Source organism: Elgaria multicarinata, chromosome 1 (genome assembly GCF_023053635.1).
Source record: "Elgaria multicarinata webbii isolate HBS135686 ecotype San Diego chromosome 1, rElgMul1.1.pri, whole genome shotgun sequence".
Classification (NCBI taxonomy): domain Eukaryota; kingdom Metazoa; phylum Chordata; class Lepidosauria; order Squamata; family Anguidae; genus Elgaria; species Elgaria multicarinata.
This window is the reverse complement of record NC_086171.1, coordinates 114,950,747-114,978,415: the sequence shown is the minus strand read 5'-3', so window position 1 is coordinate 114,978,415 and position 27,669 is coordinate 114,950,747. Positions and strand designations below refer to the sequence as shown.

The 27,669-nt window shown below is 44.3% G+C and overlaps 1 protein-coding gene across 1 annotated transcript in view; it reads right to left on the bottom strand.

Annotated features, from left to right (window-relative positions):
• CRB1 (crumbs cell polarity complex component 1) overlaps positions 1–27,669 on the bottom strand; it is a 144,554-nt gene that overhangs the window by 94,198 nt on the left and 22,687 nt on the right. Inside the window, 1 exon segment of the mRNA XM_063117332.1 lies at positions 14,139–14,729. Within this exon segment, the coding sequence (XP_062973402.1) occupies positions 14,139–14,729 (591 nt within the window).

Genomic DNA, 27,669 nt, shown 5'->3' with positions numbered 1-27,669 from the left:
GAAACCTGTTCAGTCCCCCGCTCACATCCTCCTCTGATGCCTCGTTCCTTTCCCCACTAGTTTTTCCTCTTCTATGAATCTTTAGAGCTCCGCAGATAAAATTTGTACTTTGCCTCATCTATAATCCATAGCCTTGTATGTGCGTATGTGCGCATATGTGCATTAATAACTGCACTATAAAAAATAATAATTCAGGAGATAAATCGATGTTGCTGCTGCTGCATCTTTACCTAGATTCGAATCAATGAAAATTCAGGTTAAAATTAAATGAGAAGCAATCCCACTGTCATATAGACAGGGGCTTGGTCTATCTAGCTCACTATTGACTACAATGAATGGCAGCAGTTCTCCAGCAGGTCCAAGCACAGACTTTTCGCTGCCTGACATGAAGGACAAGATGATGCTCCTCCATTCCATGTACCGAAGCTTCCGGAAGAGCTGCTGAGGCGTCAGTAAGGGCGGATGCTGTTCCGTGTAGTGAGCTAGTGGCACCAAAAGTCTGCGTCGGCATAAGGCAGCTGCCTATGTAGAACTGCTGAAGTAAGATTCTGCTACCTGGATGTCGGCTATTACTCACCCTCTGAAATTGCCTGCTGCACGGCATGCAGTTTGGGATGCTGGCGGATTAATCCTTGTGCTGTGTTCGCTTCCCTGATGTGCAGTGCCCTTTGCTGTGACCTTGGCTGTGCTGGGGTTGTTAGGTAAATCTCTCGTGCTTGCTCTGGTATCTGCGCAGCTCAGCTGGTGCAAACATAACAAGGGAAGAGGGTACTGGCTACCCACTGGCGCCTTGCCACCAAGCGCACCTCGATTTACTGTGCGTGTGGCAATTACTACAGAACAGCTGCTGCTTAGCGATGGCTGTGTTGCTCTGGTTCTGTTTGAAAGATTCATCAGGCCCTGCTTCACGTTGGCAGTTTTATTTTCAAATTCAAAACCCCTGTATTCCCCTCCCCAGTGGCTGCACCGCTCCCCCTCGTGTTTAGAATAGTTCTTGTATGCTGCACAGTTATAGCAGTTTCTTCGAGCAGCTTTCTCATCCACCAAAAAATAGCAAAGATAACTATTATTTTCTCTCTCTTTCTCTCTCTCTCTTATTCGAAGAGGCCGTGAATTGGCAGTAACTCCAGGGTAGCCTTCCCTGACCTAGAGACCAGAAGATGTTTTGGATTTCAACTCCCATCAGCCCCTGTCAGCATGGCCAATGGCCAAGAATCCTGGGAGTTGTAGTTCAAACCACCTAAAGAGCACCAGGTTAGAGAAAGATACTGTAGGAAAACTAGAGCATGGGGATCTCCAGCTCAGTGGTAGGGCACATGCTTTGCATGCAAAAGGTCCCAAATCTGATCCTCTGCATTTCCAGGTAGGGTAGGGAGAGACCCCTGCCCAAAAACCTGGAGAGCTGCAGCCAGTCACTGTAAACTCACCTTCTCCCATCTGGTGCCCTCCACCAGTTTTGGACTTCAGCTCCCATCAGCCACAGCCAGGAAGCCAATGTAATTTTGTAATAGCGAGAAGCTTTGCCATACTGTCTGGAAGATGATGGATGTTGTAGTCCAAAATAACTGAAGGGCACCCGATTGGAGAAGGCTGTTGTGGTAGACAATACTGAGCTTGGCGGACCAATGTCTTGACTCAATATAAGGCTGCTTCCTATGTTTCTATATAAAGTTACCCGGGAGACAGGGACAGTCCTAACATTAGCCAGGGTCAGCCCTAACACATGGGGGAACGGGTGAAAATGTGCTGTTGACTTGGAGAATGAAGGTCCCACACCTTGGTTTATGTTTCTGCATGGCATGGAGTGGGGAGAATGGAAGTGGCTGTAGGTAAGTGGCAGCTGATGAAAGCTGCTGCCCCACCAGTCCTGATTCAAGGTGTTGAGGTATATTTTTGCAGAAGGTGTTTATGTACACCAGGTGATTCTGCCTATTTTGTATCCTCACCTTCGGTTTCACTGGTATAGCTAGCCGATGACTCCCACTGACAGTGTCAATGTGGTCTTATCGTTCTTTTCCTTGGCTGCTTTGCAAAGTGTGGCTAGTCAGCCTGGGCTACACTAACACATGGTAGAGAGCAGCTCAGTGACTGTAACACAAACATTTAACACCCGGCAACCATGTCGCCTAACCCAAAGAATGTAGTAGTCCTTTCATTCGAATTGTGGTGGACATTGAGGAGCATTTTCTTTGCATGCCACACACCTCCAGCGCTCCATGTTGTGATCCATGAATAGTATACGTGAAGCACCACAATCACTGGTTCACAGAGGCTCTGGTTTTGTGTATGCTCTACACATTGTGAGACACAGGAACAACTCTTGGCCTCATGTATCTGAGTCCCTACCCCCACCCCCAGACACAGAATGTGCTGTGTGATCTGACAGATGTGTGTATATTCCTCCCACATAATCAGTCTATCCCTTTTTTGTGATGGATGGATATCACTTGACATACACATCATATTTTATGCACTGGGGATATACTTAAACCTGAAAACTGTTCCTAAATCCTACTGTGTGTTGAACCTACATGCCGGGCCATGGTGTGAACCTGCTTTAAGATTAAAAGCTAACAAACATTACACTGAGAAGCATCAAGCAAAGCTCAATGGGTTTTGCTCTACAAATTCATCATAAGTAATTGTCAAAAAAACAACCCAAAAAAAAATCCCCACAAAGTGTGCATTTGCCAAACTATGTCTAGTGACCGTAAATCTGTCAGGCCTTGTTAACAGCAGCTCTCTGTGAACATTTGAAAACACAGGGACAAAAATAAATGCAGTGTGTATCAGAGTCACAGCATAGCCAGATTCAAAACTACGGGCCAAAAAACAGCCTGATGATTAACATGAAACCACAGGATTTGCTATGTTGGATCACGCCATTGGTCTGTCAAATCAAGTAACCTGCCTTAGGCAACTGAGCGAAAGGCCCTTTCCATCTATAAAACGTCTAGCCAATGTGATGGATTGTGTATGGGAGGGATTTCCCCCTGGTCTCTACAGCTGCAATCAACTTGCAAAAACATGCAAGAGACATGGCAGAGGAGGAGGAGGAAGAACAGATATATATTTATGCTGGCACCTGCGTACAATGCCCTGTCATAAATAAAAACTGATTCTAGGAAACAAATAAGGGATCCCACATTTATATTCCTCAAAATTAAAAGAAAACTCCAGTTTAGTAAATCATCCAATGTCTTCTTTTGAACATAACATATTCTGAACTCAAGAAAAAAAAGATATCTATAGTTTGAGAAGCAGTGTTGTCCAGTAAGTAGATGATTCGGATGGTTTTCACTTGAAATATGGTGGCAATGAAGGGAAATGGTTCTGTTCCCCAATTGGGCATCATGTCACTCCATAGCCTTGGGCAAACAGTTATCTTTCGGGCTCAGTTGCCCATGTGTAAACAAAATAATAGCCTACCTCACAGGGGTCATTGTGAGAAGACGAACATCATTAGAAAATATTGTTTACCCACACATACTGTACTCTTGGGGATGGGGTATGCTATAACTCTAATTATTCAAATAAAAGTACTGGTTATGATCCAGCAAAGTTGTCCAAGTTGTCCTGAGCAGCTGGCTTTAATTGGGTCCAAGAGGCTTTATCAGTCACCTTAGGAGTAGTAGATACTGAGGCTCAATGTTTAGAAGGCCAACTAGAAAGTTAAATAACTCAGCTGATAACCATATCTAGCTAGCTAGTTAAACTTTAGTCCTTCTTCCTAGAGTTCCTGCTGTCTTTATATATAAAACTTGAGATGGCTTGGCCTGCCATGATTCAAGGTACTGGATGCCTATTAGCTGTTGAGCCATGTTCAAGGGGCCAAGATATCTAGCGGACTGTCTTCCCGAATCAACCATGGAGATCTTCCGAGCAGACCTTATTGGTCATCTCGCTACAAACAGTGGCTCAGTTTGCATGACAAGGGGGTGGTTAATAAGTTCCTAATTATTATTGTGGTCCTGATATCCAAAGTCAGTTGAGATGAGTAGATGGGGCGGTTAACAAACAACCCAGAAGGGTTGTTGAAGGGTTATGTGGTGGTTAACAAAGCCACACTTGCTGGGTTCAGACAACACAAGAAGCTATGGGAGGCCTTGAATTGGCAACCTGGTGCCCATGAGTACCACAACCCGCCTGGCTTAAAGAAGTCGCGGTGGGCTGCGGTGATTGTGCAAACCAGGTCACTGTGTCAAGTGACAGCATGGAAGTGCGCCTTCTCAGTTGTGGCACCTACCCTCTGGAATGCTCCCCCATGTGTGGTCCAAGAAGTAGGTGAGCTTCAGACCCCTCCTGAAGATGCACCTGTTTACTCAGGTTTCCCTTACTTGTAATCACACTGCTCAGTTCTATTGTTCTTGTAACATTTTTAATGTGTTTATTAAGAACATAAGATGAGCCCTGATGCTGGATCAGACCAAGGGTCCATCTAGTCCAGCACTCTGTTCACACAGTGGCCAACCAGCCATTGGCCAGGGACCAACAAAGCAGGACATGGTGCAACAGCACCCTCCCACCCATGTTCCCCAGCATATAGTGTACACAGGGTTACTGCCTCGAATACTGGAGATAACACACAATCATCAGGGCTAGTAGCCATTGATAGCCTTCACCTCCAGGAACTTATCCAACCCCCTTTTAAAGCCATCCAAATTGGTGGCCATCACTACATCTTGTGGTAGTTAGTTCCATAATTTAACTATGCGCTGAGTGAAGAAGTACTTCCTTGTATTTGTCCTGGATCTCCCACCAATTGGCTTCATGGGATGATCCTGGGTTCTAGTATTTTGAGAGAGGGAGAAAAATGTCTCCCTATCCACATTCTCCACACCATGCATCATTTTGTACACCTCTATCATGTTTCTCCTTAGCCTCCTTTTTTTCCAAGCTAAACAATCCCAGTTATGTCATCTTCCCCCATAGGGAGATGTTCCAGCCCCTTCATAATTTTAGTTGCCCTTTTCTGCACTTTTTCCAGCTCTATAATATCTTTTTTTTTAGGTGTGGTGACCAGAACTGTACACAGTATTCTAAGTGTGGTCGCACCATAGATTTGTATAAGGGCAGTACGATACTGGCTGTTTTATTCTCAATTCCTTTTCTTAAAATGCCTAACATGGAGTTTGTGCTGTTTTTCTACTGGTTTTAGTAATATATTTTACATATATATTTAAGTAAACTGCTTAAAGATCTCTTATCTGGCAATATATAAGTAATTTAAATAAATAAGTAATTCTGGAATGCTAACTAGGATTAGGGAAAGGATTTATAATAAAGGCCACACTCCCAGATCTCACCATCCAGATGTGAGAGATACGTTGGCTTGGCTCGGTTTAGTTTGGTCTGGTCTCCACATGGAGATCATCCACATTTCCCATGCTCAGTGTGGCAGTCACAGCTTTTCTCCAGGGCACATCTTAGCTGTGCTTTATGGCACCAAACCAGGGGCATGGGAAGCCACTGTCCAGACAAACTTCCTAAATTCTTTGCTCTCTTTGGGTTAAGAAGGATTAATGTCATGGCGAAGCACTGTTTGATCGAAGCCTATTCAGCTCCAGTTGCACTCCATTATTTCACAGCTGCCCAACACATGCATCATAAACAAAGGACACATGTGCAGTGCATTATCCTAATAAAAATGCAGATTCCTCTCCCACCGCCCCCCCTTCCCCCAACTGCTTTAAATGTTCTATCCTTCCATTATTCAGGCACACACTAACCTCTTTCATTTGTGTGAGAATTATGTGAGACATTTTTCAGCTCTTTGAGGGGAGAAAGAAAGCATACAGCATACCAGGCACATAAAGCAACCCAGAGAGCCCGCCGGAGCAAGTAGCAACCCGAAAGCCGGTAACGAGAGCATTTGGTTAGCATTACCGCTGTCGATTTATTGCAAGTCCTCGGCGTACACATCAAAAGTTATAAGCTTTTTAACATCTCAGGGAAATGAGATGAGGCTGGATGATTTCCCACTGTGATTCATGGTGTCAGGCTGGGATAATAGCAATAGGCAGCCTCCCTCTGACAGAGTAAATGAGGATTTTTATTTCCAGCAGGGACACCTTGGGGGTTTCGTCCAAGAATCCCTCTGGCTCGTGCATTTAACACGTCTCACAGCGAAGTGTGGAAAACCAATAACAGCAACACTGCCCCCCCTCCAGAAGAGCCTCTGATAAATCACGCGGTTAAGCAGGCTTTAAAATCCAATATTTTACTACTGCAGAAACAGCAAACTACCCCTTTATGGAATTATTACCCTTATTATTTTACTCATTGCTGCTGGAAGCTGTTCTCAAGCCAATATGTCAACATATGTAGTCTCTTTGGGTTTATATTTTATGCCTCACTTTCTTTCTCTGTTGCCTCAACTTTTAACCCCTCGTGCTTCTGACAATTCAGCATTCACAAAGACTCTTGGATTTCCTTTGAACCTCGGGCCAAATACAGCTCACATGGGGTCCCAATCTGCTGCCCAACCTTGGTTCTCTAGCTGGCCACGCCCTCTTCCCTGGGCCCCTCCCCCTTCAACCACAGAAGTGACTGGGACTGAGGGAGGGATAGAGCAAACCTGAAATGTGTCACACCTCCAGAATCCGGGAGACGGAAACCCGGAGAAGATTCCCATGGGCTTTTTCTTTATGGGAATCTGCCACTTGCCATCTGACTCAGGTGGATCTTGTGGTTATTAAGTGGGAAAGTGGTGGAGGTGGGATTGGAGAATCCCACTTTCAGAATGGGACCTTCTGTGAAAGAGAGAGGGGGTGGGACAGGCACAGTTGTATAGACAATGGCAAAGTTAAGGGAAGCTAGAAACACCAAAGAACTGAAGGTCTTAGTAGTGTGGGGGTGTTGAACCTTAGGCCCAGGGCCTGCGTAGAGTCCCAATCCAGCCCTCTGGGGCTCCCCAGAAGCCCATGCCACCTTCCTCTGGCTCCACCCCCTTTCCCCAATTGCTGATTGGAGTGTTCCCTGCTTTTTCGTATTTCCCCCCGCAATCTAACAAGTTGAAATACCTCTCCTATAGCTGTCAGTAAGAGATTTAAGCTAAAATATGCTGGGATTTTTTTTTGTACTTTCGGCCCAACCCACTTTGCCTTTAGCCCCGCCTACCACTGGAATGCAGCTGCTCTGAAATTGAATTTGGCCCTTGGGTGGATAGAGGTTCAACACAAGCCCAAGCCCCAGGTTCACTTAGGATAAATTCAGAGCTCTTCTAACCGAGCAATTTATTACATGCTCATGATTGGCCCCTCACAGAAGTTCGCGCAGGTCCATTACATGTTGTCATCAATGACCAGGATATCTCCTGCACTATTCTCTGGAAATCCCACTTTTAAAAGAACCACAGATAATGTGGTAATATCCAGTAAAAGTGGGATCTCCCAGTGTGTAAACTCGGTATTGTGCAACAATTCCGCTGCTAGATGGCAGTTTCTTAGTGGAAATGAATGGAGCATGCAGAGAGAGGACGTATTCAATTCAAACCATGTGGATGCCCGTGGATGCCCATGTAATTGAGCCAATTACAATCCCAGAAAGAAAATGAAAGCAGAAAGCCTTGGCAAGGCGGTGGGATTTTTTTCAAAATGTAAAGAAGCTCTCAGTGTAGCTGCTGTCCCCTGGCCCCAAATGCCACTGGCTCATCCCTTGCTGGCTCTAATTCTGCACTGCTCATTTAGTTATTTATTTGTTAAATGTGTATCCTGCTTTTCCACCAAATAGTGTTCAAGCTGGCTGGGTATTAATATTTAAATCATGTGGGTAGATTGGATCCCATGGTAGCATTTACCTTGTACCCACATGACATTACCTATGCATATGCTGTGACAGTTTGGTTTCCACTGTCAGCCACATGGGGTAGTGGCTTTGTGGCAGCAAGCACACAACATTGGTAACACATGAAAGGGCATTCATGAAGCATCTGGGGTAGATGTTTGCACAGAGTTCCCCATGCATGCAGTGACGTGTATCTTTTTGACATTCCCACTGACAGCAACTGATCAAACTGACCTTTTGAATAGCTTATTTTGACTTGGGCTGCAGTTGAAACAAAAGAGAAAGTGTGTGTGTCCGTCCGTCCGTCCGTCCAGATGCCATCGAATGTAACAGCCATATTTTGCAAGATGACCAGCTATTTCAATTGTCTGGCAATTATCAGGACTAATCAAATTGCAGAAAAACATACGGAAGCCCCAATGAGATAGGATGTCATGAATCCCTATTTACTGGGGACAGCCCCTATTTTCTGATTTCTGTTTCTCGTAAAATGCTAGGCTATTTTGCCTTTTGGAGATGTTTAACTTTTTAAAAAGTTTGTCAGTGTACATATACATCCAACAGAGTTTTTCCAGGGTTCAGTTCTCTTCCTGGGTTTGTAGAAATTAAATCTCTTAAAGTTGCAATCTTATGTACATTTTGATGGGAGACAGCTAGGTCAATAACAGTAGGATTTTCTTCTAAGTAGCCATGCTTGTTGACTTCACTGCATGAAAATGCATGCACATGGACACAACATTGGCCAGTGCACTACTACTCTTCCATTCTCTCCCTGTCCTATGACTACCTATCTAGGCAGGATCTACACTACTGCTTTAAAATGGTTTATAACAGTAGTGACAACTGTTGGGGCCCAGGACACAAGCATCATATCCTGCTTGGTGTAGATCTGGCCCCAGACATTAAATGATTCTGTACTAGTTGCAAGTTTTATGAAATATCTAATAGCCAGATCCATTGTAAGATTAAATAGCCCAGGCGTCTCCAACCTGGCGTAGTCCAACACATCTAGGGGGCAACTCCCATAATTCCCAAGCCATGCTGGCTGGGAATTATGGGAGTTGCAGTCCAACACATCTGATGGGCTATAGGCTGGGGAAGGCTGAAATATCCTGTTTAAACGTTCTTTAGTTTTTACAAATGAACATGTTATGAATACACACCCTTCAAAAACCAGGGCAGGCTACTGCAGCGTTTTGAAAAGGCTAAAGCCTTTATCACTTTATCACTGAAGTAGGGAAGCTCAAGCAGTGCTTCTTGGTGGAAGAACTGAGGTTACGAGGACACACGGGTGTCCCTGTTTTCATCTGCGTCAGGTCTAATGATAAGCGGTCATCAGAACAATAATTGTCAAAGCCAAATGATCAGTGAAAAGTGAACAAGAAGTGAAAGTAACAAAGAAAGAAGGAGTTAGGAGGCAGGGAAACGATGCCCTTTCTTAAATGCGGTGCCAAGTGTCTCTTCATGGTGAGGTCACCAGACCTGCTGGGCAACCCAGTCCTGCCTAAATGCTTTATTTCTCCCCTTCCTGGCTTCTCCACTTTAAGGTTGTTCTCCGCCACATTGTTGAAGGGGGAGCGTGTCCCCTTGCCCATCAAGAAGTCTGTTCTTGTGCTTCAGCTACAGCCTTGGGCTTGACTAACAGGACATGTTACAAATGCTGCTTCCTGTGTACAACAGGAGGTCTAGGTTGAATGTGATCATTTCAGAGCAGCCATGCTGGCCGTTAATAGGCTTTTCCTTCTTTCTGCTCTCTGCCTTTCCTGTTGTTCTATAGTTTCTCTCATCACTTGGCCTGGGCTGAGACACCTACTGGTAGCAGCAGGGTGGCAGGAAGGCAACACACTTCTTTTTGAAATAACATTTGGTGTGTGGATCTTAACTGAAGGCAGGCTTCCAAATGAAGCTTATGTCAGTCAACAGTAAAGATCTGCTTTTGCCTTTTGATATACCCCTGCACTCTGTGAGATATTTTTTTTCCAGGAGGGGAAGGAAAGTGGTTTAAGTGTCTATTTTTAATTCTCAATCTCTAAAAATGCTTGCAGCCATCATAATGGCTTTTATACTGTACAGTGTTTCCTGCTTGTCTCCTTGCCTCATTATAAATTGCCCTGTAAGCCTAGTCTGTTTAGCTTTTTGGAGGGGGGAGGGGTATTTTAGATAGTACTACTGCACCAAATATTCTCCACTTTTTATTTTCAGGTTGAAACTAGCAACCATGTGCAGTGGAAACTTCTTCAGGGAAACACTTAGATGGTGATTTTTTAAAAAACCCTTTTGGCCCTGTGGTTTTTCCTGGTTGCTGTTTCACTGCCATTTCCCTCTTTGGATGCTGATTCTTCCTTCCCAGATTAATAACATGTATGATCCCACCCAATTAGGGATCACTTAGTGGATGGGATGGCATCACAACACTACACTGCCAATCAGATCTGTGTCACAAAGCTCAAAACTTTGGATATAATGTTTTAATGGAACAGTGGGAGTATATGTGGGGGAGGAGTTTGAAATTTACATTACGTTCAAGACTTAAAGGCCATTTTTATAAGATAATGTATAGAAGGCATATGTCGCCTACAAAACTGGCTAAAATGTATAAGGGAACTTCGGGCAAATGTTAGAAATGTGAGGAACTTTTTATCATCTCTGGTGGACTTGTAAAAAAGCTAAGGCTTTCTGGACACAAATACATTCTTTAATTCAAAAAGTATTAAAGACTAATATACAAATGAAACCAGAAGCCTTTCTATTGGGACTAATGGACAACCAAATGAAAGAGAAGGGGGAACTTTATTTTTATACATGACAACTGCAGCGAGACTACTATACGCACAGAAGTAGAAAAATGAAGCAATGCCAACAATGGACGAATGCCTATTGAAGATATTGGGAGTTGACAGAGATGGCAAAACTTACAACAATAATGAGAGATAAATCAACAGCCACATTCATATCTGAATGGAAACCTCTGATAGAATTTTTGCAAGAATCAGAGAAAAATGATGTATTTGTCTGTGGATTCAGTGTATGAGATATAGTTAACTTAGAAGAAAGAAAAGAATTTGATTATTGTGTTAAATGTATCAAACAAGGAGAGATTATAATTCACATTTGTGATATGTAGAGAGCTGAAAATTCAATTTAATCTTTGTGTGTGTATTTTTTCCCCCTTTTGCTTTTTCCCCTTTTCCGTGGATGTAATGTCTTTATGCAATGCTTTTAGGTCATGTATGTTTGCGAAACAATAAAAAATGAATTACCAAAAAAAAGATCTGTGTCACAATGTCAATAAGGCTGTGTGAGGACAAGTGAAAGCATTTTTTTTAAAAAAAAAAAAAAAGCAAATATTTTCACAAGGAGCGCTGAAAACATATCGAAGAAAGGGAAGCACATAGCTTGCACATTGTTCATGAAAAGCTCTGTGCTTAGCCTTTATAATACTATTTTAAACTTGTCTATCCCCCAAAGACAGCTGAGTAGTTTCTGTCACATTATGAAATAAATGGAAATAGCCTAGTACTCTGTTCTGAAACAAACTGGCCACGATTCACCATCAAAACATATTAATTTAAGCCTATTGATTTCAAAGGGTTTAAGACTACCTAGCTGTGTCCTAGATAGTGGTCATTTATTTAGAAGCCAGTCCCATTGATTTCAATGGAATTTACTTGCAGCCTGCAAGTACATGCTTTCTCCCTCTCCAAGTAAATGTGGTTAGAATTCAGGAACAGGCGATTAAAATGATGTCTGATATTAAAGGGTATTCCGGGAAATTTCATGGGGAGATTTTACATGCTTGAGAAAGCCAGGGTGTGAAATAGGATTATGAAGAACATATCGCGCTGACCTCCAGCTGTGGGTTTTTTCCTTGGGATTTTGTTCGTGTACTCCATGTGCAATTCAAATGCCAAGTCTATACCATAATGATTTGTTGCTTCTACTCCTTCTATGATAGGAAAGACGAAGGCCAAAAGTGAGTTTAAAATGCACATAAGTATTTATTGTGTTCTGAAAGCGTACAGAGTTTTTCCTGAGGTAATATGGTAAGTGGTGTGTGTGTGTGTGTGTGTGTGAGAGAGAGAGAGAGAGAGAGAGAGAGAGAGAGAGATGAAGCACGGGACCTGGATAAATGATAATTCACTTTTAAGGCTATGTGGAATTCCTCTTACAAAATGTTTGATTCCTTGAAAGACTGATGCACCATTTAAAATGGTACTTGTAGGAGTTTTCAACTTTTCTCACAGTCTCATGATTGCGGTCAGAGGGCTTTGCTGAGTAGCCAGGAACATAAAAGGGTTGCATCCAGAGGGTGGAACAGGAGAATGAGGGGAAGGTGAAACCACTGGCTACATTATGTGGGAACAGTAGGTAGCACAGCTGAGCGGCAAAAGCAGAATGAATCTGGCGGTTCCTAACGGAAGAAGGAAAACTGTATACAATACTGTAGGTCAGGAAGATCGATAGAAAAGCTAAGTGGGCATGGAGGCCCAGGTAAAGAAGACAGTGGTGGAAGATACAGAAGAGCTTCAAGTGGGAAAGAGACAGATTCTAACAAGGTGCATGGCTTGTTTAACAAACCCTCTCAATAGTAAAGAAAGGAATGGATTGTGGATGAATGGAAAGACAATCTGAAGGTGAATGCTGAAGCTCAGCTGGTGCACCCAACAGAACTACTCGATGCAGAGGCTTAGTTTCAAGGCCACTCGGAGGCATTGTTTGGGCACATGTCAACAGATCGGCAAAGGCAGGATTTACGGCATGTAGCAAGCGTATAGGGAAGATAACTGCTCTCTGACAATTTTGCTGTCTGCCCTTGACAATGGCAAAGGCCTCTTTAGTATCAGAGGCTTTGGGAAAGTGTTTCCCTTAGAAATCTCAGCTGATCAGTTCTGTTTGTTTATGTCTCGGCTTGCACTCAGCAGCAAGTGGGTGAAGGTTCTTCCCAAGGTGACTTTTTCCAGTTCAACGTGTGTGTGTGTGTGTATGTGTGTGTGTGTGTGTGTGTATGTGTAAGAAAAAGAGGAAGACTGGTTTTGCACAACATGTTAACACACACTCAATAGTTGAGTGTAGGCTGCCGTTGAACTGTGGGTTCTTTGTTGTTCAAAGTCAGGACGTTTTCTGCAGGGTGGCTTGTTTTACTTGAACAAGCCACCTTGAGAACCCATGGGTTGTTGTTGGGTTGTTCAAGGTAGTTAACAACCCACACTGCATAGTTAACAAGGCACCTTGCGGAAAACATCCTGGGTTCAGACAACAAGTTAACCCACAGTTCAACAAATAACCCTCACTCAACCACTGAGTGTGGGTTAGCGGGTTGTGTGAACAGACCCAAAGAGAAAGAATGAGAGAGGTAAGAGGGTTAAAGAGCCCCTTTCTCTGTTTTCAACTTTAATGTGAGATAGTGGCTAACCCTCTGGGGTGTGGGGGTGGAGAGATGGAAACTCCTGGCATCTGGATTAAGTCTCCAGCCACTTCTTGCAGATCCCTAGGCCAGGCTTCCCCACCCTGTTGCCCTCGCATCCACTTCCATCATCTTCCAGTCAGCCTGGCAAAGCAAGGGAATCTTTTCTATTCTGGAATTATGTTGGCCTGTGGCCATCCTGGCAACAAATACATTCTAAATAAAGGGCATTAAAAATCCTTGTGTTTTGTATTTCCCATTGTTGGGCTGGGCTTCTCTTCTTTCCCGCAGGGTTGCAAAGAGCAAACTGTTGGGGCTGAGCATACTCAGTTATGCCAAAGCCCCTGTCAAAGCCTGAGTGGCAAATGTTCAGAGGCCCTTTCCTGTCTGCAAAATTCCCAGTGCTGTTAATCCAGCAGGTGACCTGAAGTGGAGTGGAGATGGCTGGTGATGCACTGGATGGAAGGTGATGTCTCCAAAAGCATGGGAAGGCACAAGAAAAAAAAACCCAGGTGTGCTGAACCGAGACTTGCTACGGGTGCACGTAGCATTCATTCACCCCCACTCCAGTCCCTTTGACTTAAAAATGTACAGGAACAAAATACAGGGTGGAATGTCGGACCCTGGGCATTCCATTGGCCATTCACACACTCGAATCAGCCTCAAAGGGGGGATTTCCAGGAACAACCAGGAATGTACATCTAGGAACATAGGCAGTTGCCATATACTCGGTCAGATCATGGGTCCATCTAACCTAGTATTGGTGACACTGACTGGTTGCAACATGGGCTGCATATATCCAGGTCTACCTAGTGATGGTGGGGATTGAACCCGGACCTTCTTCATGCAAAGCAGGTGCTCTGCCACTGAGTTCTGGCCCTTCCCCACAAATGCAAGCTGTTTATATCCAGAAGAATAAATATGAACCTTTTTTTTTGAGTTCTCTTACCTGTGTACTCAAGAGGGCAAAGGCAGTCGTACTTCCCTATCATGTTCAGGCATGTGGCACCGTTCAGGCAAGGCTCTGAAACACATTCATTCACTTCCAGGTCACAGTGCTTTCCTTGGTAGCCTGGGACACAGTAGCAGGAATACCCATTGCTCCTGTCTCTGCACACTGCTCCATTGAGGCAAGGGTTGGAAAGGCATTCGTCCATGTCAGTTTCACACTGCGTACCCGTGTATCCTTCAGTACAGAGGCAGGCGAGGCCACCAGGCCGCTCCTGGCAAGTGCCTCCATGCCTACAGAAATGCAAGACACACCCGCTGGTGGCGTTTTCGCAGGTAGCTCCCGTGTACCCTGTGGGGCAGTCACAAGTAAAGCTGAGGTTTCCCGCAGAGCTTGAACAGGTAGCGTTATGAAGACAAGGGCTGGAGGCGCAAGGATCGTCGGCCTTTTTAGGACAGTCTTCTGCCGAGAGGTCAGCCGATGAGTCCAGACAGCGGCAACTACCGCCCATAGCAGCAGCGTCGCTGCAGTCAGAGTCCTTTTGGCAAGAGTTTGACAGGCACCTGGGACCATCTTTCACGCAGAGTGATTCTAAAAAAAGAAAGACACAGGTTAATGGGTATTTGTATGCCACTTTTCCACAAAATTGTGGACATCCAAAATATGCAATAACAGCTGAGAACAGCAACAAAATGTTGCACTGCTCCTGTTCAGGGCTTAACACAGCATATACTTGCGCATACCTAGGGAGTCCTCAGAGCATCTAGAAACCACCACCTTGTTTTTGGGTGGTCCCGTTGCGCTACCAAATAGACAGGGGCTCAAACCTCTGCATTTGCTATCAGAGGGAAAAACAACAAACACCCACACGCAATGGGGCCTATGGAAGCACAGAAAATGTTGGGTTAATTACAAAGGACCTCGCCATTTTAATTTAAATGATTCAATTTGGATGGGTCAGGCTCAATCTTTTTAAAACTTTTGAGGTTGGCAGCTCTACAGAGTCAATATATGAGAAAAAGCTGGACTTTTGCAGCTGACACAAGAATTCATTGAGATTCCTCCTCATCCTATATATTAATTTATCCCCCCCCCCAATTCTCCTCCCTTTGTGATGCATCGCTCTGGTCTTCATATGCTTTAGTTTGCAAGATCAGTGGGCAGAGACCATGGAGCTTACTAGGGCTTGGCACGGTCCCTCTGATTCACCTTAGAAGCTGTTTTGGAGCCCCCACTCCAAAATGGCCCCAATTCACCTCGGGGTGCTTCAGGAGTTGCCTGCTTGCAGCCCAGAGACCCACGACACCTTGAAATCATGGCCTGGCTCTCAGGAGGATGCCGTGTTTTCCTAGTTGTGGCAGCAATGTGGTGGTGATGATGCAGCAGCAGTGGCCGATGAGCTGGGAGAGGGAGGTGAGTCCAGCGCCATCTGAAGTGGCCCGAGGCATCCTGTACCAATCTGCTTTGGCCTCGGGCAGCCCCAGAACCGACTCAGAGCTGAAGCAAGGTGGGCCAAGTCAGCCCATCTTGCCTTGGTTTCAGGGATTCGGCCCAAGCTTACATCTGGGTTCTGTACAATATCTAGCATAGTGTGGTATCAGACTAAATGTGAATAGTACTGTTTCATGCTTCCAGGGGGCACCGAAAGCCCTGGGGTGACTGCATGGTGTTGCTGCATTGATTGTATAATGCAGCAGCCACCTCACAGCCATTGCGGGGCTTTCCCGTGAAGCTGCGAAGCAAAAAAAGTCAGGGACTTATTCCGACTCTTTTCTCCGGAGTGAGACTAGTTCAGTGCATCCACTGTTTATCCTTGCTCTGGAGTCTTAGTGGATGCATGGCCGGGTGGGTGGTGACCCCCGATTGGTAGCAAAATCATGGGGTTTTGCTTATCATGCCAGTAACTCACCACCATATTGTCAGCTCCCAGCTTTGTCAAGCAGTAAGACATTTTAAGGCAGCTTTTATGGAGACAGTTTGTTTTTAAGGAAAGAAAGACAAATATAGAGGTGCTGTTTGCTTTAATAGCTATTTATTAAGAAATTCACAAGTTAAGCACAGGGCAGCAGGCAGTTAGCCACATAGCAATAGGAAAAAGCACCTGTCTCCCCGTCCCAAAACAACAAGGTGACCTTTGCAGCTCACAAGACTTTTACTTGCCATCCAACTGCAAAGTTGAGACTCTTCTCTTTCTTTGGCCTCATTCGAACTGCAGAACTGTTTCCTTCAATCCTCACCTAGGAGAGTGTGTTGTCTATATGATAAATGCCAGGGATTTTGAGTTGCACCAGACATCAAAGGGCTTGAAATGTCCTCAAAGATGGTTACGGTCCTTCAGGCTAGCTAGAAAGCTGAAAACTGGTAGATATTTAAAGGAGACTTTTCTGCCATGAAGCCAATCAAATGCCTAAAGAGAAGGTCATCTCTTCCCTACAGCACAGTATCTTCTTCCTCAGCCATAATAAATAACGAGATGAAAAGAGCAGAAACAGAAAGGGCTGGCGAAGTGTTGTAAGACGGATGGTAGTTTTGGTCTAGGTTGCTTTTAGCCCACTTAGGCCTTAGCTAGACCTAAAGTTTATCCCAGGATCGTCCCGGGGTCATCCCTGTTCATGTAAATGACACACAGGGGATCCCGGGAGCAGACAGGGACGACCCCAGGATGATCCCGGGATAAACCTTAGGTCTAGCTAAGGCCAAAGTCCCATGAATTTGGGGGAAGATAACAGCACTTCTGAAAAAAACAACCATTCCAAATATATGGCTACAAATACTTCTCGAACAGACACCCATGTGCTAAAGCCATTCTGCAAGCAATCACTTGCATGTGGGCATGAACCACCATATTGGCTCCTCAAAGCTAGTGGCATCAGTTCACACAATCAGCTGCTCAGCTATCAAGTAGTGGAGCAATCAAGAGATGCACGTGCGAACAAGTCTGAAATGCATCACCATGTATTAAAGATCTGGCCTTCCAGAGCGAAACAAACAAACAAACAACTTGCCTTCCTGGAGGTGCGCATAACTTTCTTCTCTAGAATGGCTGAACTGGGTTATGTATAGAAATGGAATAAGAAACTGAGACGGCTCCCCAACTTCTGACCTTTCTGCACAGGAAAGCAAGTATCTGATTCCACGGGAGCTGGCTTTCCTGTGTGCTATGACCTGCAATGTGAGTAACCCATGCTAGGGGGTAAGAGCATGCTGAGTACAGGCACATGAGCTTCCTCATGCTTGAGCTACAAACATCTGTTCCTCGAACAAGAATATTGTCCCAATTAACACTGTCAGAAGGGAGTGTAAAGGGTGTGAGAGGAGCGGGGAGAAAGGGAGGTTGAAACCCGCAGTGATGTTGTGAGCTGGGTCTTGGCAGCTTTGAATGCAGAATAAGAACCAACACAAGTTCTCTTTCATTCCCAACCAATTAAGATCACTTAGCAGTGACCTGCTTTGACAGAGATTCTTTAAAAATTCATATTTAACATCCAAAAAAATTAAAATAAACTGCCGATCACTTTGGATTTCAAGTGACTGACACATGAAGTAATTCTCCGAGTCTCTTTAAAAGGCATCGTGGCATTAACCTAATTACTCGAGGAATTAGTGCCAAACATTTTACCCCATCGTTAAAGCCTTTTGATGTAACTGAGATGCTTGGCAAGAGGATGGGGGAATCCTCACCATCAGAAAATGGAATATATTAGCATCTTAGTTAAGAAGAATCTTCCCAAGGAGATGTTTGTTCACAGTAAAGATTGCCATCTACTGGTTATCATCTGTATTAAACAGATATTACAGAAATCTGTGGTTGTGCCTCTGCGTTTGGGTAAGTTGAGCTGTTTGATGGGATCAGCATTTGCCATTATGGAAAAATTGCTATAACGGAAGCCAAGTGGAAAAGGCAGCACAAATCTTTGTCTTGAAACACTGGAGAAGACTCATAGCTTAGTTGCACGACACATGCGTTGCATGTTAAATATTCCAGGGTCAATTTCTCACATCTCCAGTTGGAAAGATCTAAGCAGGGCTGGGAAAGGTCTCTGTCTGGAATGCTAGAAGTCACTGCCAGTCAACATCGACAACACTGGGCTACACATGCTAATGGCAGCCTCAGTTGTTCATAGGCATCTTTTTTTTCTTTTGCAGTTAAAATAATTAAGATCACATTCCAAAGATGAATGTGATAAGGCTGCCTCACTATGCCTAAAGGTAGGCCCAGCCCAATTCATTTCCCACATGTTAACCCCTATATGCTCCCTCAGTACTTACAAGGTGCCTTTATCTCTGTTTTGAGAAGTAAGTACAATTTAACACAGCATTTCTATTCTGTCGGTTGTATCCAATATTAGTCCAGCTTAGAGCAGACCCATCAAAATGAACGGACTTACTGTAAGTTCATCATGACTAACTAAAGTCCCATTCATTTCAATGGGTCTACTCTGCCTCATGAAAATAACTGAAGGAGACTACAGTGACTTTTGGGGGAAGCTAATCAGCTTTTACAAAGCGGAATTCCAAAGGTGTTCTTCTTTTTAATTGTGGCGTGCTCTGGATCATTAAATATTGCCACTGTGCTCCAGCCTGTGTATCTTTCTTCCTACTGAAAAATTCCAACCTAACGAGAAACAAAGGCTAGGAGAGGGCATTGCTCAGTGGTAAAGCACATAGTTTATATGCAGAAGGCCTCAGATTTAAACCTGGTGTCTCCAGATAAAGGATCTCCAGTAGTTGGGGAGGGGGACTCCCTTTCAGAGACCTTGGAAAGCCACTGCCAGGCAGAAAAGAGAGTACTGGGCTAGATGGATCAATGATCTAGCACAGTATAAAAACGTTTAATATGTCCATATGCATTTCGTTGCCTCAGGCAAAGGACAAGATGGCACTCTCGTCCCATTCCATGGACAAAATGGAAGTCCTCTACTGCACCTGAGGGCATCAGCCTAATTTAAGGGGCATAGGGCTGGCCATGTGAAACATACATTTCTGTCTTCCATCATCTTGTTGCCACCCACCAGCATCTACCACATGAGGTGGCTGCCTCACTACGCCTAATGGTAGGGCCAGCCCAGTTCATATGCAAGGATGTGCTAGTGTCCAAGAAATGTGAGTAAGGGTGGCAGCAGAGAGTCCAGAATCACACCTCAGGGGATGGGACTGAGCCTACAGACAGCTGCTTATCCTTACATTGCATCAATGATTTCTTAAATTAGTTACTCCAAATGCAGACATGGGACACATTTCCTAGGTCTCATTATAATGGCTTAAAGTGTTCTTACATTTCCCTGGACTGCCCACAACCTACATTTCAGAGTTCTGTGATAAAAAAAGACAGTTCCTGTGTTTTGCAGAGGTGGGTCGGGTGTTCTTGCATGAAAAATTCCTCCGCTGCGGATTGTTATTTTGGTGTCCAACCTGACATTTGGGGAAGGTTGCCTAGGAAATGCAGAAGAACCATTCACTGACATTGTTTCTTGGGTCATTTAGAGAAGATGGCCCAGACTGGGTCTGCTTTCCTGTTTACCATACTGATAGAGCCAAAGGACCAATATTGGTTGATGTAGCGCATGTATGACCTTCAAGGATGGGATGAGACCAAACAACACATTGGGTCTCTGTGAAAAACTTTATTCAGGATTGCTGGTTGGGTGCTTTCAGATGTCAGCTTTCCCAGCTACAGCAGCTGCAAACATGGAAACATACTGGAAAGTATTTAAAATAAGAATACATCTGGTATCACAAGGTTTGGAGTTGATTTTGTATGACAGTGACAGGACCAGTGATGAAGGGCAGTGGGGGAGAACTAAAATCCCGTTCTTCTGGGATCTGAGATGGAACATAACCACTGCTCTTCCAGATGGCTCATTGAATTTCCCAGGCCCATGTAGCCTTACCAGCTCTATCCTTGGCTCCACTCTTCCCATCAGGCTTGGTTCCTGCCCCTTTCTGTCCCTGCAATAACTTCCGGTTCCTTTGAATTCCTCAATGGTGTAACAAGCTCTTTAGAGATTAGCTCTTGTCATTCCTGCACTTCCTGGCCTTTCAAGCCTCTCCTTAACTTTCTTGATCTTGCTAATCCTGTTTCCCTTTTATACCTAGCTGACTTGTCTGCTTTCTCTGGACTCTGACTTTGGCTGCCATTGCAATTTGCAGTTCTTGCTTCATCTTTTTATATTGTATTTTATATTATGGTTTTAAACTGTTGTTTTATACTTTGAATGTTTTTAATTTTTGTGAACTGCCCAGAGAGCTCCGGCTATTGGGCGGTATAGAAATTTAATAAATAAATAAATAAATCCTCTTGATCCAGATGTCTTGCTGTACCTCCCTACACTGGAATGTACCCCACCTCTGCATATGACAATGACTGCCATTCGTCCTATGTCAATCCTGCTAGTATATTTGGACTAGTAGTGCTAGTAGAGTTGTTGGGTGACCAATTACAGAAGTACAAGTGAGTAGAACAGCCACAAGAATCTGAAAATATCCATGAGAACGTAACAGCTTAAAGTTGTTTATCATTGTTTTTAGAGGTATGTTTTTGTATACGCTGCATGCTTTTATGGTTTGTATATTATTTTTAATTGTTTTAATCTAATGTAAACCACCCAGAGAATTTCAGCTATGGGGTGATATAGAATAATAATAATAATAATAATAATAATAATAATAATAATAATAATACATATGCACCCTTAAATGATAAAATACATCATTTTATAATAATGTAGTGATATAAACATACAAATTGTAACCAAAGGATTGTCACTGGTTTATTATAAAATGATGCATTTCATAATTTAGGGGCACAGGTATGCAATTACATTCTCATTGATATTTTCAGGTTCTTGTGGTTTTTGCACTCATTGTACTTCTGTGTTGTGAATCTGTTGTTTTCTAATTGGTGCCCAATTATGTCAAAGTGTGGGTCACCTGCAGAAACACTGCTATTACTGAAGAAAACTGAGGTCTGGAAACACCCTTATTGTGTCTATCCATGTACTGCATAATCCTAGCATGACGTCTTGGCACATTCTGTAAACTAGGTTGAACCACAGGAAAAATGTGCTTCTACAACCAATTCCTAAGTATCAGCTAAGACTTTTCCTCAAGGCCATGGCTCAAAGTTGTACACTGATAGCCCTAGTGTTCACCGGTTATTTAAAGAAACCAAACCTGTCACTGAGATTATAACACAGCAATGTTCAAGTCACACTGCCAATGAAATATCTTCAAATCCTTTGGCCCTAAGTAGGATTTCGAAATAACTGATTCCACTAGAAGTGTATTCATTGCCCCAGGTGCTTAGCATGGTATTGGAGAGTTCTTTGCTATGGTACACCTAGGCATGTCTCAACTTGTTTGGAACGGGCTGTGACAGATAGCGAAAAAGACAGCCCGTAAATCTGCCAACAACTCCCCGGCAAATGGAACCCCAGAAGGCTGTGCATGTTATCTCGAGTTTTCGGATGCTATGTGATGGCACTAGAGGAAGTGCCAAAGAGAATGAGAACACAGGAGCACAATCTTAAGAAGAGCCAAAGAGACGAGAATGCATTTTTCCCAGACAACTCCAGCATGAAAAGAGAGAAAAAGACGCTACGCTTGGCTCGCAGAGGTTGGCAGGTAAAGGATTAAACATGCCAGAGGACAAAGAAACATAGACTGGTAGAGAGCAGCAACCTGAAAGGTACCAACCATCCTTTGCAGACTGGTAACCCAAGTGATGTACTTTTGGGATCTCCCTGGTAGCGTGTCAGAAGAGAGAGCGGCTGGCCTGCTCTGCTTCGCTTTACTAGCAATAATGGAGAGGCAGCGGCTAGGCGGTCATGGTGTAGCAGGAGTCAGGTGACACAAGGGCCCAATAGGGTTTCACCTGGTTCTGTAAAGCTGCTGACTCCTCCCTGGTGCCTCAGTCTGAGGAACTGGTGGCTTTGGTGCATCTAACTGGCTCACAAACTACTAATTCCTAGACATACCACAAGCCCTGACACCTGCAGAGCATCACGGCTGATGTGTTCCTCCTTCACTCAGCTTGCACGTATAAACCAGAACCTCAGAAGCACTACGTTCTAATGGACTTTCCTCATAAGTATTGTTCTCCTCTGGCTCTTGGGGCACTTTCCTCTGTTACTGCCATGAACAACAGCAGCAGGAAGACAGACGTTTGAAATAGCAGGTAAACTATGGGAGCTATACTTCTGGTTGTAGGGCTCCTGAGCTCCTGGCACTGTTTAGGTGTGAAAGTAATATTTTCCCGCCGATGATTCTGCTAGCCCAGTGACATGGTCAGTGGAATGGGGACCACTCATCTCCTACTATCTGAACAGATGGTCTGAATCAGCATGTTGCTCACCTTCCAAAGCTCCTAGACAAAAAGTGGAAGTGACCCTATTTTAAATGGCTGCTAGGTTTTTATGCCAACGTTGCACTTTGGCAGAGGACTGAGGAATGTTGTTGTTGGACTACAGACCCGCTGAGCCCCAGCTAGCATGGCCAACGGTCAGAACCAGGGCTGGCACAAGCTCTCTTGTTGCCTGAAGCAAGAAACAACTCTCACTGCTGTTGCCTCACCGCCCTTCCTCTCGCCATCATGCAACCCCATCTGCCACACCTTTACCTTTGTTGCAGCACTGTGTGGCTGGAGAAAACAGCCTCCTGGGTCTCACGAGCCCTGGCTGGACTCCCAAGGGAATGTGTGAGATCCAGCTGAACTCCTGTGGGATCTTGCAAAACTGTTTCTTCCAGCTGTGCTAGGGTAACCCTATGGAAAGGAGGACAGGGCTCTTGGTTGAGTTCAACCGACACGCTAATCAGCTCTGTGTGTGTGTGTGTGTGTGTGTGTGTGTGTGTGTGTGTGTAATAGGAACAGAATGGGAAACAACTGTTCATTAGCATGCCATCCAAACTCAGCCCTTGTATCTTTAACAGTTGTATTGAAAGGGAAATTTCAGCAGGTGTCATTTGCATGCATGCAGCACCTGGTGAAATTCCCTCTTCAACTCAACAGTTAAAGCTGCAGGAGCCCTGCTCTCTTTTGCATCTGGTCACGTTAGGCAGAGCTCATGCAGGTTTAACTGTTGTGATGAAGAGGGAATTTCACCAGGTGCTGCATGCATTCAAATAACACCTGATGAAATTCCCCTTTCAGTACAGCTGTTAAAGATACAGAAGCCCTATTCCTCTTTTCATATGGTCACCCTAAGCTGCAATGCTCTTGCTGAAAGCAACAGCCAACCAGTGGGAGGTTTGGACAGCCCTGCTGGCTGCTCCCATGCTGTGGCAAATGCTGTGCTATAGGAGTGGCTGGTGGGGCTCTCTGGAGAAGGAGGCCACGGCACGGGCCCTTAGGACTGGGGTGGGGCGTGGGAGCGGTGCAGTACAATTTGCTATCCTCCGGCTCTGTCGCCTTATGTGGGTGCAAGAGTCTGTGTAATGATAGGGCTGGACCTGCTCAGAGCTGTGGGAGCTGTAGTCCAACAACATCCAGGGGACCAGTTTCCCCAGCCCTGCTTTAAGGTAATATTGTTTAGATCGCTTATTGTTTAGATCACATCGGGTGACCACCTCCACTATCAAAGCAATACACCCTTCCTTCAAAACTAGGTTTGTACCAATCCATTTCCTTACATCTTCAGATTTACCACTCCCATAAGCGTATATTCTTAGCATGTTTTTACTATGGCTGTTGGAAGGGGGCTTAAGCCCCATGCCTCAAACATATGCACACACACACAAAAGCAGATTAGATCAATGTCCTTTCCCACCCTCAACTAAACAATCCTCCCTTCCAAAATATAAAAGTCACAGTCTATGACTCCCAACCATGTGAATGAAGGAACCTGAGCAGCTATTGAAATGTTTTTCAATCCTTTTCCCTTCCCTATCCCATCCCATCCCATCCTGCAACTCACGTTAGGTCAGGCTTTCATGCTGGGAAATGCTGTTCTATTTCTCTTTGTGTCGGTCTACATATTTGGTTTTCTTTATGATTTCACACTTTGCTGCTTCTCAAGATGAGACTTTTGAATCCACTAGAAAGTAAGAGGAAGGGCCATAACTCAGTGGCAGAATCCCATCTATGCAAGCAGAAGGTCTCAGGTTTGATCATTGGCATCTCCAGGTAGGGCTGGACAAATTCCCTGCTGAAACCCTGGAGAGCTGCAGCTAGCCAGTGTGGACAATACTGAGCTAGATGGTCTGAGTGTCTTGACTCAGTATAAGGCAGCTTCCTATGTTCCTCCTACATTCGTGTGTGTGTTGAACCAGGGTGCCACAGTGCCAACCTTCAGCACATTACTTTCTGCAGCATCAATACTCTCTATCAGCCACAAGCCTTGCAGACTGAGCTCTGTGCTTCAGGGGCTAAGTACTCCATCAGCTGACCCCAAGAGCCAATCTCAACCCACCAAGCCCTGTAAAGCCCTAGGTTCAGAATGTGTTTCTCTCTCAACTTATCTCACTAGAGAAGACCTTGCCTGGTCAATTGCCTCCTCCCTTTCCCTATATTGCTGCCTTTTGAAATCTGACCTGCTGCTTGCCTGAACAGATTATGTCACCTGCCTCTGGCCATTCAGTTGCTGCCTTTGGGACTTTACGTCTTGTACATCTTGAGCTACATTTCCTATCTGCTTCTTTTGGCCCTTGACCTGAATCCACCCAAGATTGTGCTACTCACGTCTAATCCCTCTGACTGACAGCCAGTTGGCCCTGAACTTGACTGCTATGAGTCCTGACCCCTACCAGGCTCTGAGAGGAAGTTAGATGGGGACCCCAGCCCGCCCACCCCAGACAAATGTCACAGCTTCACATGACTTGGCCTGATTCCTTTAACAAAACAGGCATAATTCTGCGATAAAGAAAACTAGGGCTTGATCAGATGTTAGTGGAGGGTGGGGAAGCAGTGAAGAGAGGAGAGGGTGAAAAGGTAGGTATAAACTGCTCCACATCCAGGTGTGGATGGGAGATCACCTTACATGCTTCGTCAGTCTGATAGGAAGCTACCATGTAATCAAACCCTTAGTTCCACTCACACTGTCAAGATGTCTATACCAACTGCTTCTAAATGGTTTATACCTGACGGTATAGTGAATCGCCTGAGATGTCTACATCCCATATCCTCCCTCAATTAGTGCTCCTTTCAAGGAAGCTTTGCTCATTAGTCAAGTACTAATTTCATGTAAAGTCCCATGTGTTTGCACTTCATAAAAGTTGTTAGTATATGTTTGCGTGAGGCTGTGAAACTGTCTTTGAACATATTAACCACTGGGGAAGATGTTTCAAATTTCTGTCCCAAAGAAATGTCCAACTTACTGAGACAAGGGGATTCATCAGTGTTTTATCACATGTTCGCTACTGTCCACTCAGGGTTTTTTTCATGCATCCCACCCCTTCTTGCCTTTTTCCTTCCCAAAATGGGCCCCTTTTAATATGACGTTATTTTAGGAAACAGAATGTGCTGCCATTTCCTGCTGTGTGTAGGAAAAATGGCGCAATAAAAATGCCCCCTGAATGGGCCATGTGGTCTTTGTTTACTTCCTCTTTCTTCTCTGGGAAGAAAGAGGAGGTATTGTGGGACAGGAGCGGGGGCAGAGAAGCGATGGTAGGGAACCGTGATTCCTCCCCCCCTCCACCGTCTGATGATGCTCAAGGGTGAAGACCTGAAACCCACAAAGAGGTTTAAAACAAAAGAAAACACGAAGGACAGAAGCCAACTGGGGGAAACTGAAGACATGCTCTATGTTTTTCAAAAAGCTAATGACAGGTTGGATCACAAAACAAAAATGAACAAGCCCTTGGGTTATGCCCTTTGAGGATGCACAAACAGTATGGCCATAAAAACGCCAAGTTACTAAATATGGAATTTATTTACTTGGGGTCTGTTTTCGAAGCATCCTAGTAGGTTGTCATGGAAACCGTATGCGCGGCTTATTGCCTTGAATGAAGATGATTGCCATGGAAACGGACAAAAACAACAGCAATGGCAACAGAAGAAAGAAGCTGCTCTAATTTCTGTAAGAAAGAACAAATATCCAAAGGCACTTAAATCAGGAAAGACGATGACACAATGAAAGGACAAAACAAAACACAAGCTCTTTTGCCACTGCCTATTACTAATAATAGAAGCAACCGTAAAACAGGAGATTCTGAAACGTTCTTTAGAAGGTGCTTAGAGATAAGTTTTCTAGAGTCAGAAATTTATTAAATTGATTTTCATTTTAATTATTCTTCAATCGCCATACTAATGCCATACTGCTATATAGGAATGGCGTACTGTCAGGGCTCATTTTCATCCACTACAGTTTCATTTGTGTATAATCCCTGCTGTCCACATCATACGAGTATATCAGCATTAGTTTTTAGCATCAGCACTGATAATGGACAGATTACAGTAAACAGAGTGACAGCCTGACAAGTTTCTTTGCAGCACAGCCACGTACTTGCTCCTCTTTGGCTCACAACAGCACGATGTGTATGTGTTCAAAGGCACTCACTTGGAAGAATGCTTCCTTGTCTCTCCTTGAGTGGAGGGACTGTATACAAGAAGAGAGCAGCACCAGAACATCGTGAAAGTCAGCTGCAATGCACCAGTGCCGCGGGTTTTGTCTGTGAAGCTCTCTTCTTGCAACTTGGCATCTGCTCCCATCCTTTAGAACAGTGTTTCCCGAAGTCTGATACCTGGAGAACAGTTTTTCTTTTCTGGCTTAAACTTAAGTGGCCCGCTTCATATATATATATATATATATATATATAGAGAGAGAGAGAGAGAGAGAGAGAGAGAGAGAGAGAGAGAGAGAGAAGGAGGAGGAGGAGGAGGAGGAGGCATCCTTCCTGCTAATGGCGATAGCTGAGTGATTATTGCATTGCAGCATTTCAGCTCCTCCTTCATCCAATCAGCCAAGCTTGGGGATGGGACCATGAGTTTTGGACAATGGCGGTACTCCTGGGATTCCTCAACACCCATCAGCTGTAGTGGAGGTCTCCTCAAGGAGTCTCAGTGCAGCTTTTACTCCCTCTCCTGGGACTGCTCATATACTAAAAGAGAAAGGACATTATCAAGGCTGCAAGGAGCCTCCTTCCTCCAATGTCATAGTGGTATGGATACAACCAAGGTGTTGGCATAATGTTCAAGGCACATTTCAACCCCTTTCGCAGCAGAGTAGAGTGCCCTAGCAATTTTCTTTTTCTGTGGGAACTTCTTTTTTTATTTTTGCCCAACATGGCTGCTTTCACTTTTTGTGGGATCCAAAGTTCAAAATGACTGAGGCTGGGCCTGCTTGTGTGGCGCTCCACTGGAACCCTGAGGAGTTAATGGCTTTGAAGCATAGCTTAGGAAGTCACTTGATGCAGATGTGATTTTTTTTTTAAAAAAAAGCCAAAACCTTAGGGAAACCTTGTACGGCTGCTTTTGTATGTTACAATTTACTATTTCTGTTGTTTTGATTTGGTAGTTTTGTATTTCATAATATTTTTTTTAACTGGTGATTTCATGCTACTTCTGACAATGCTTTTTTCATGCCTCATTCATGGAATT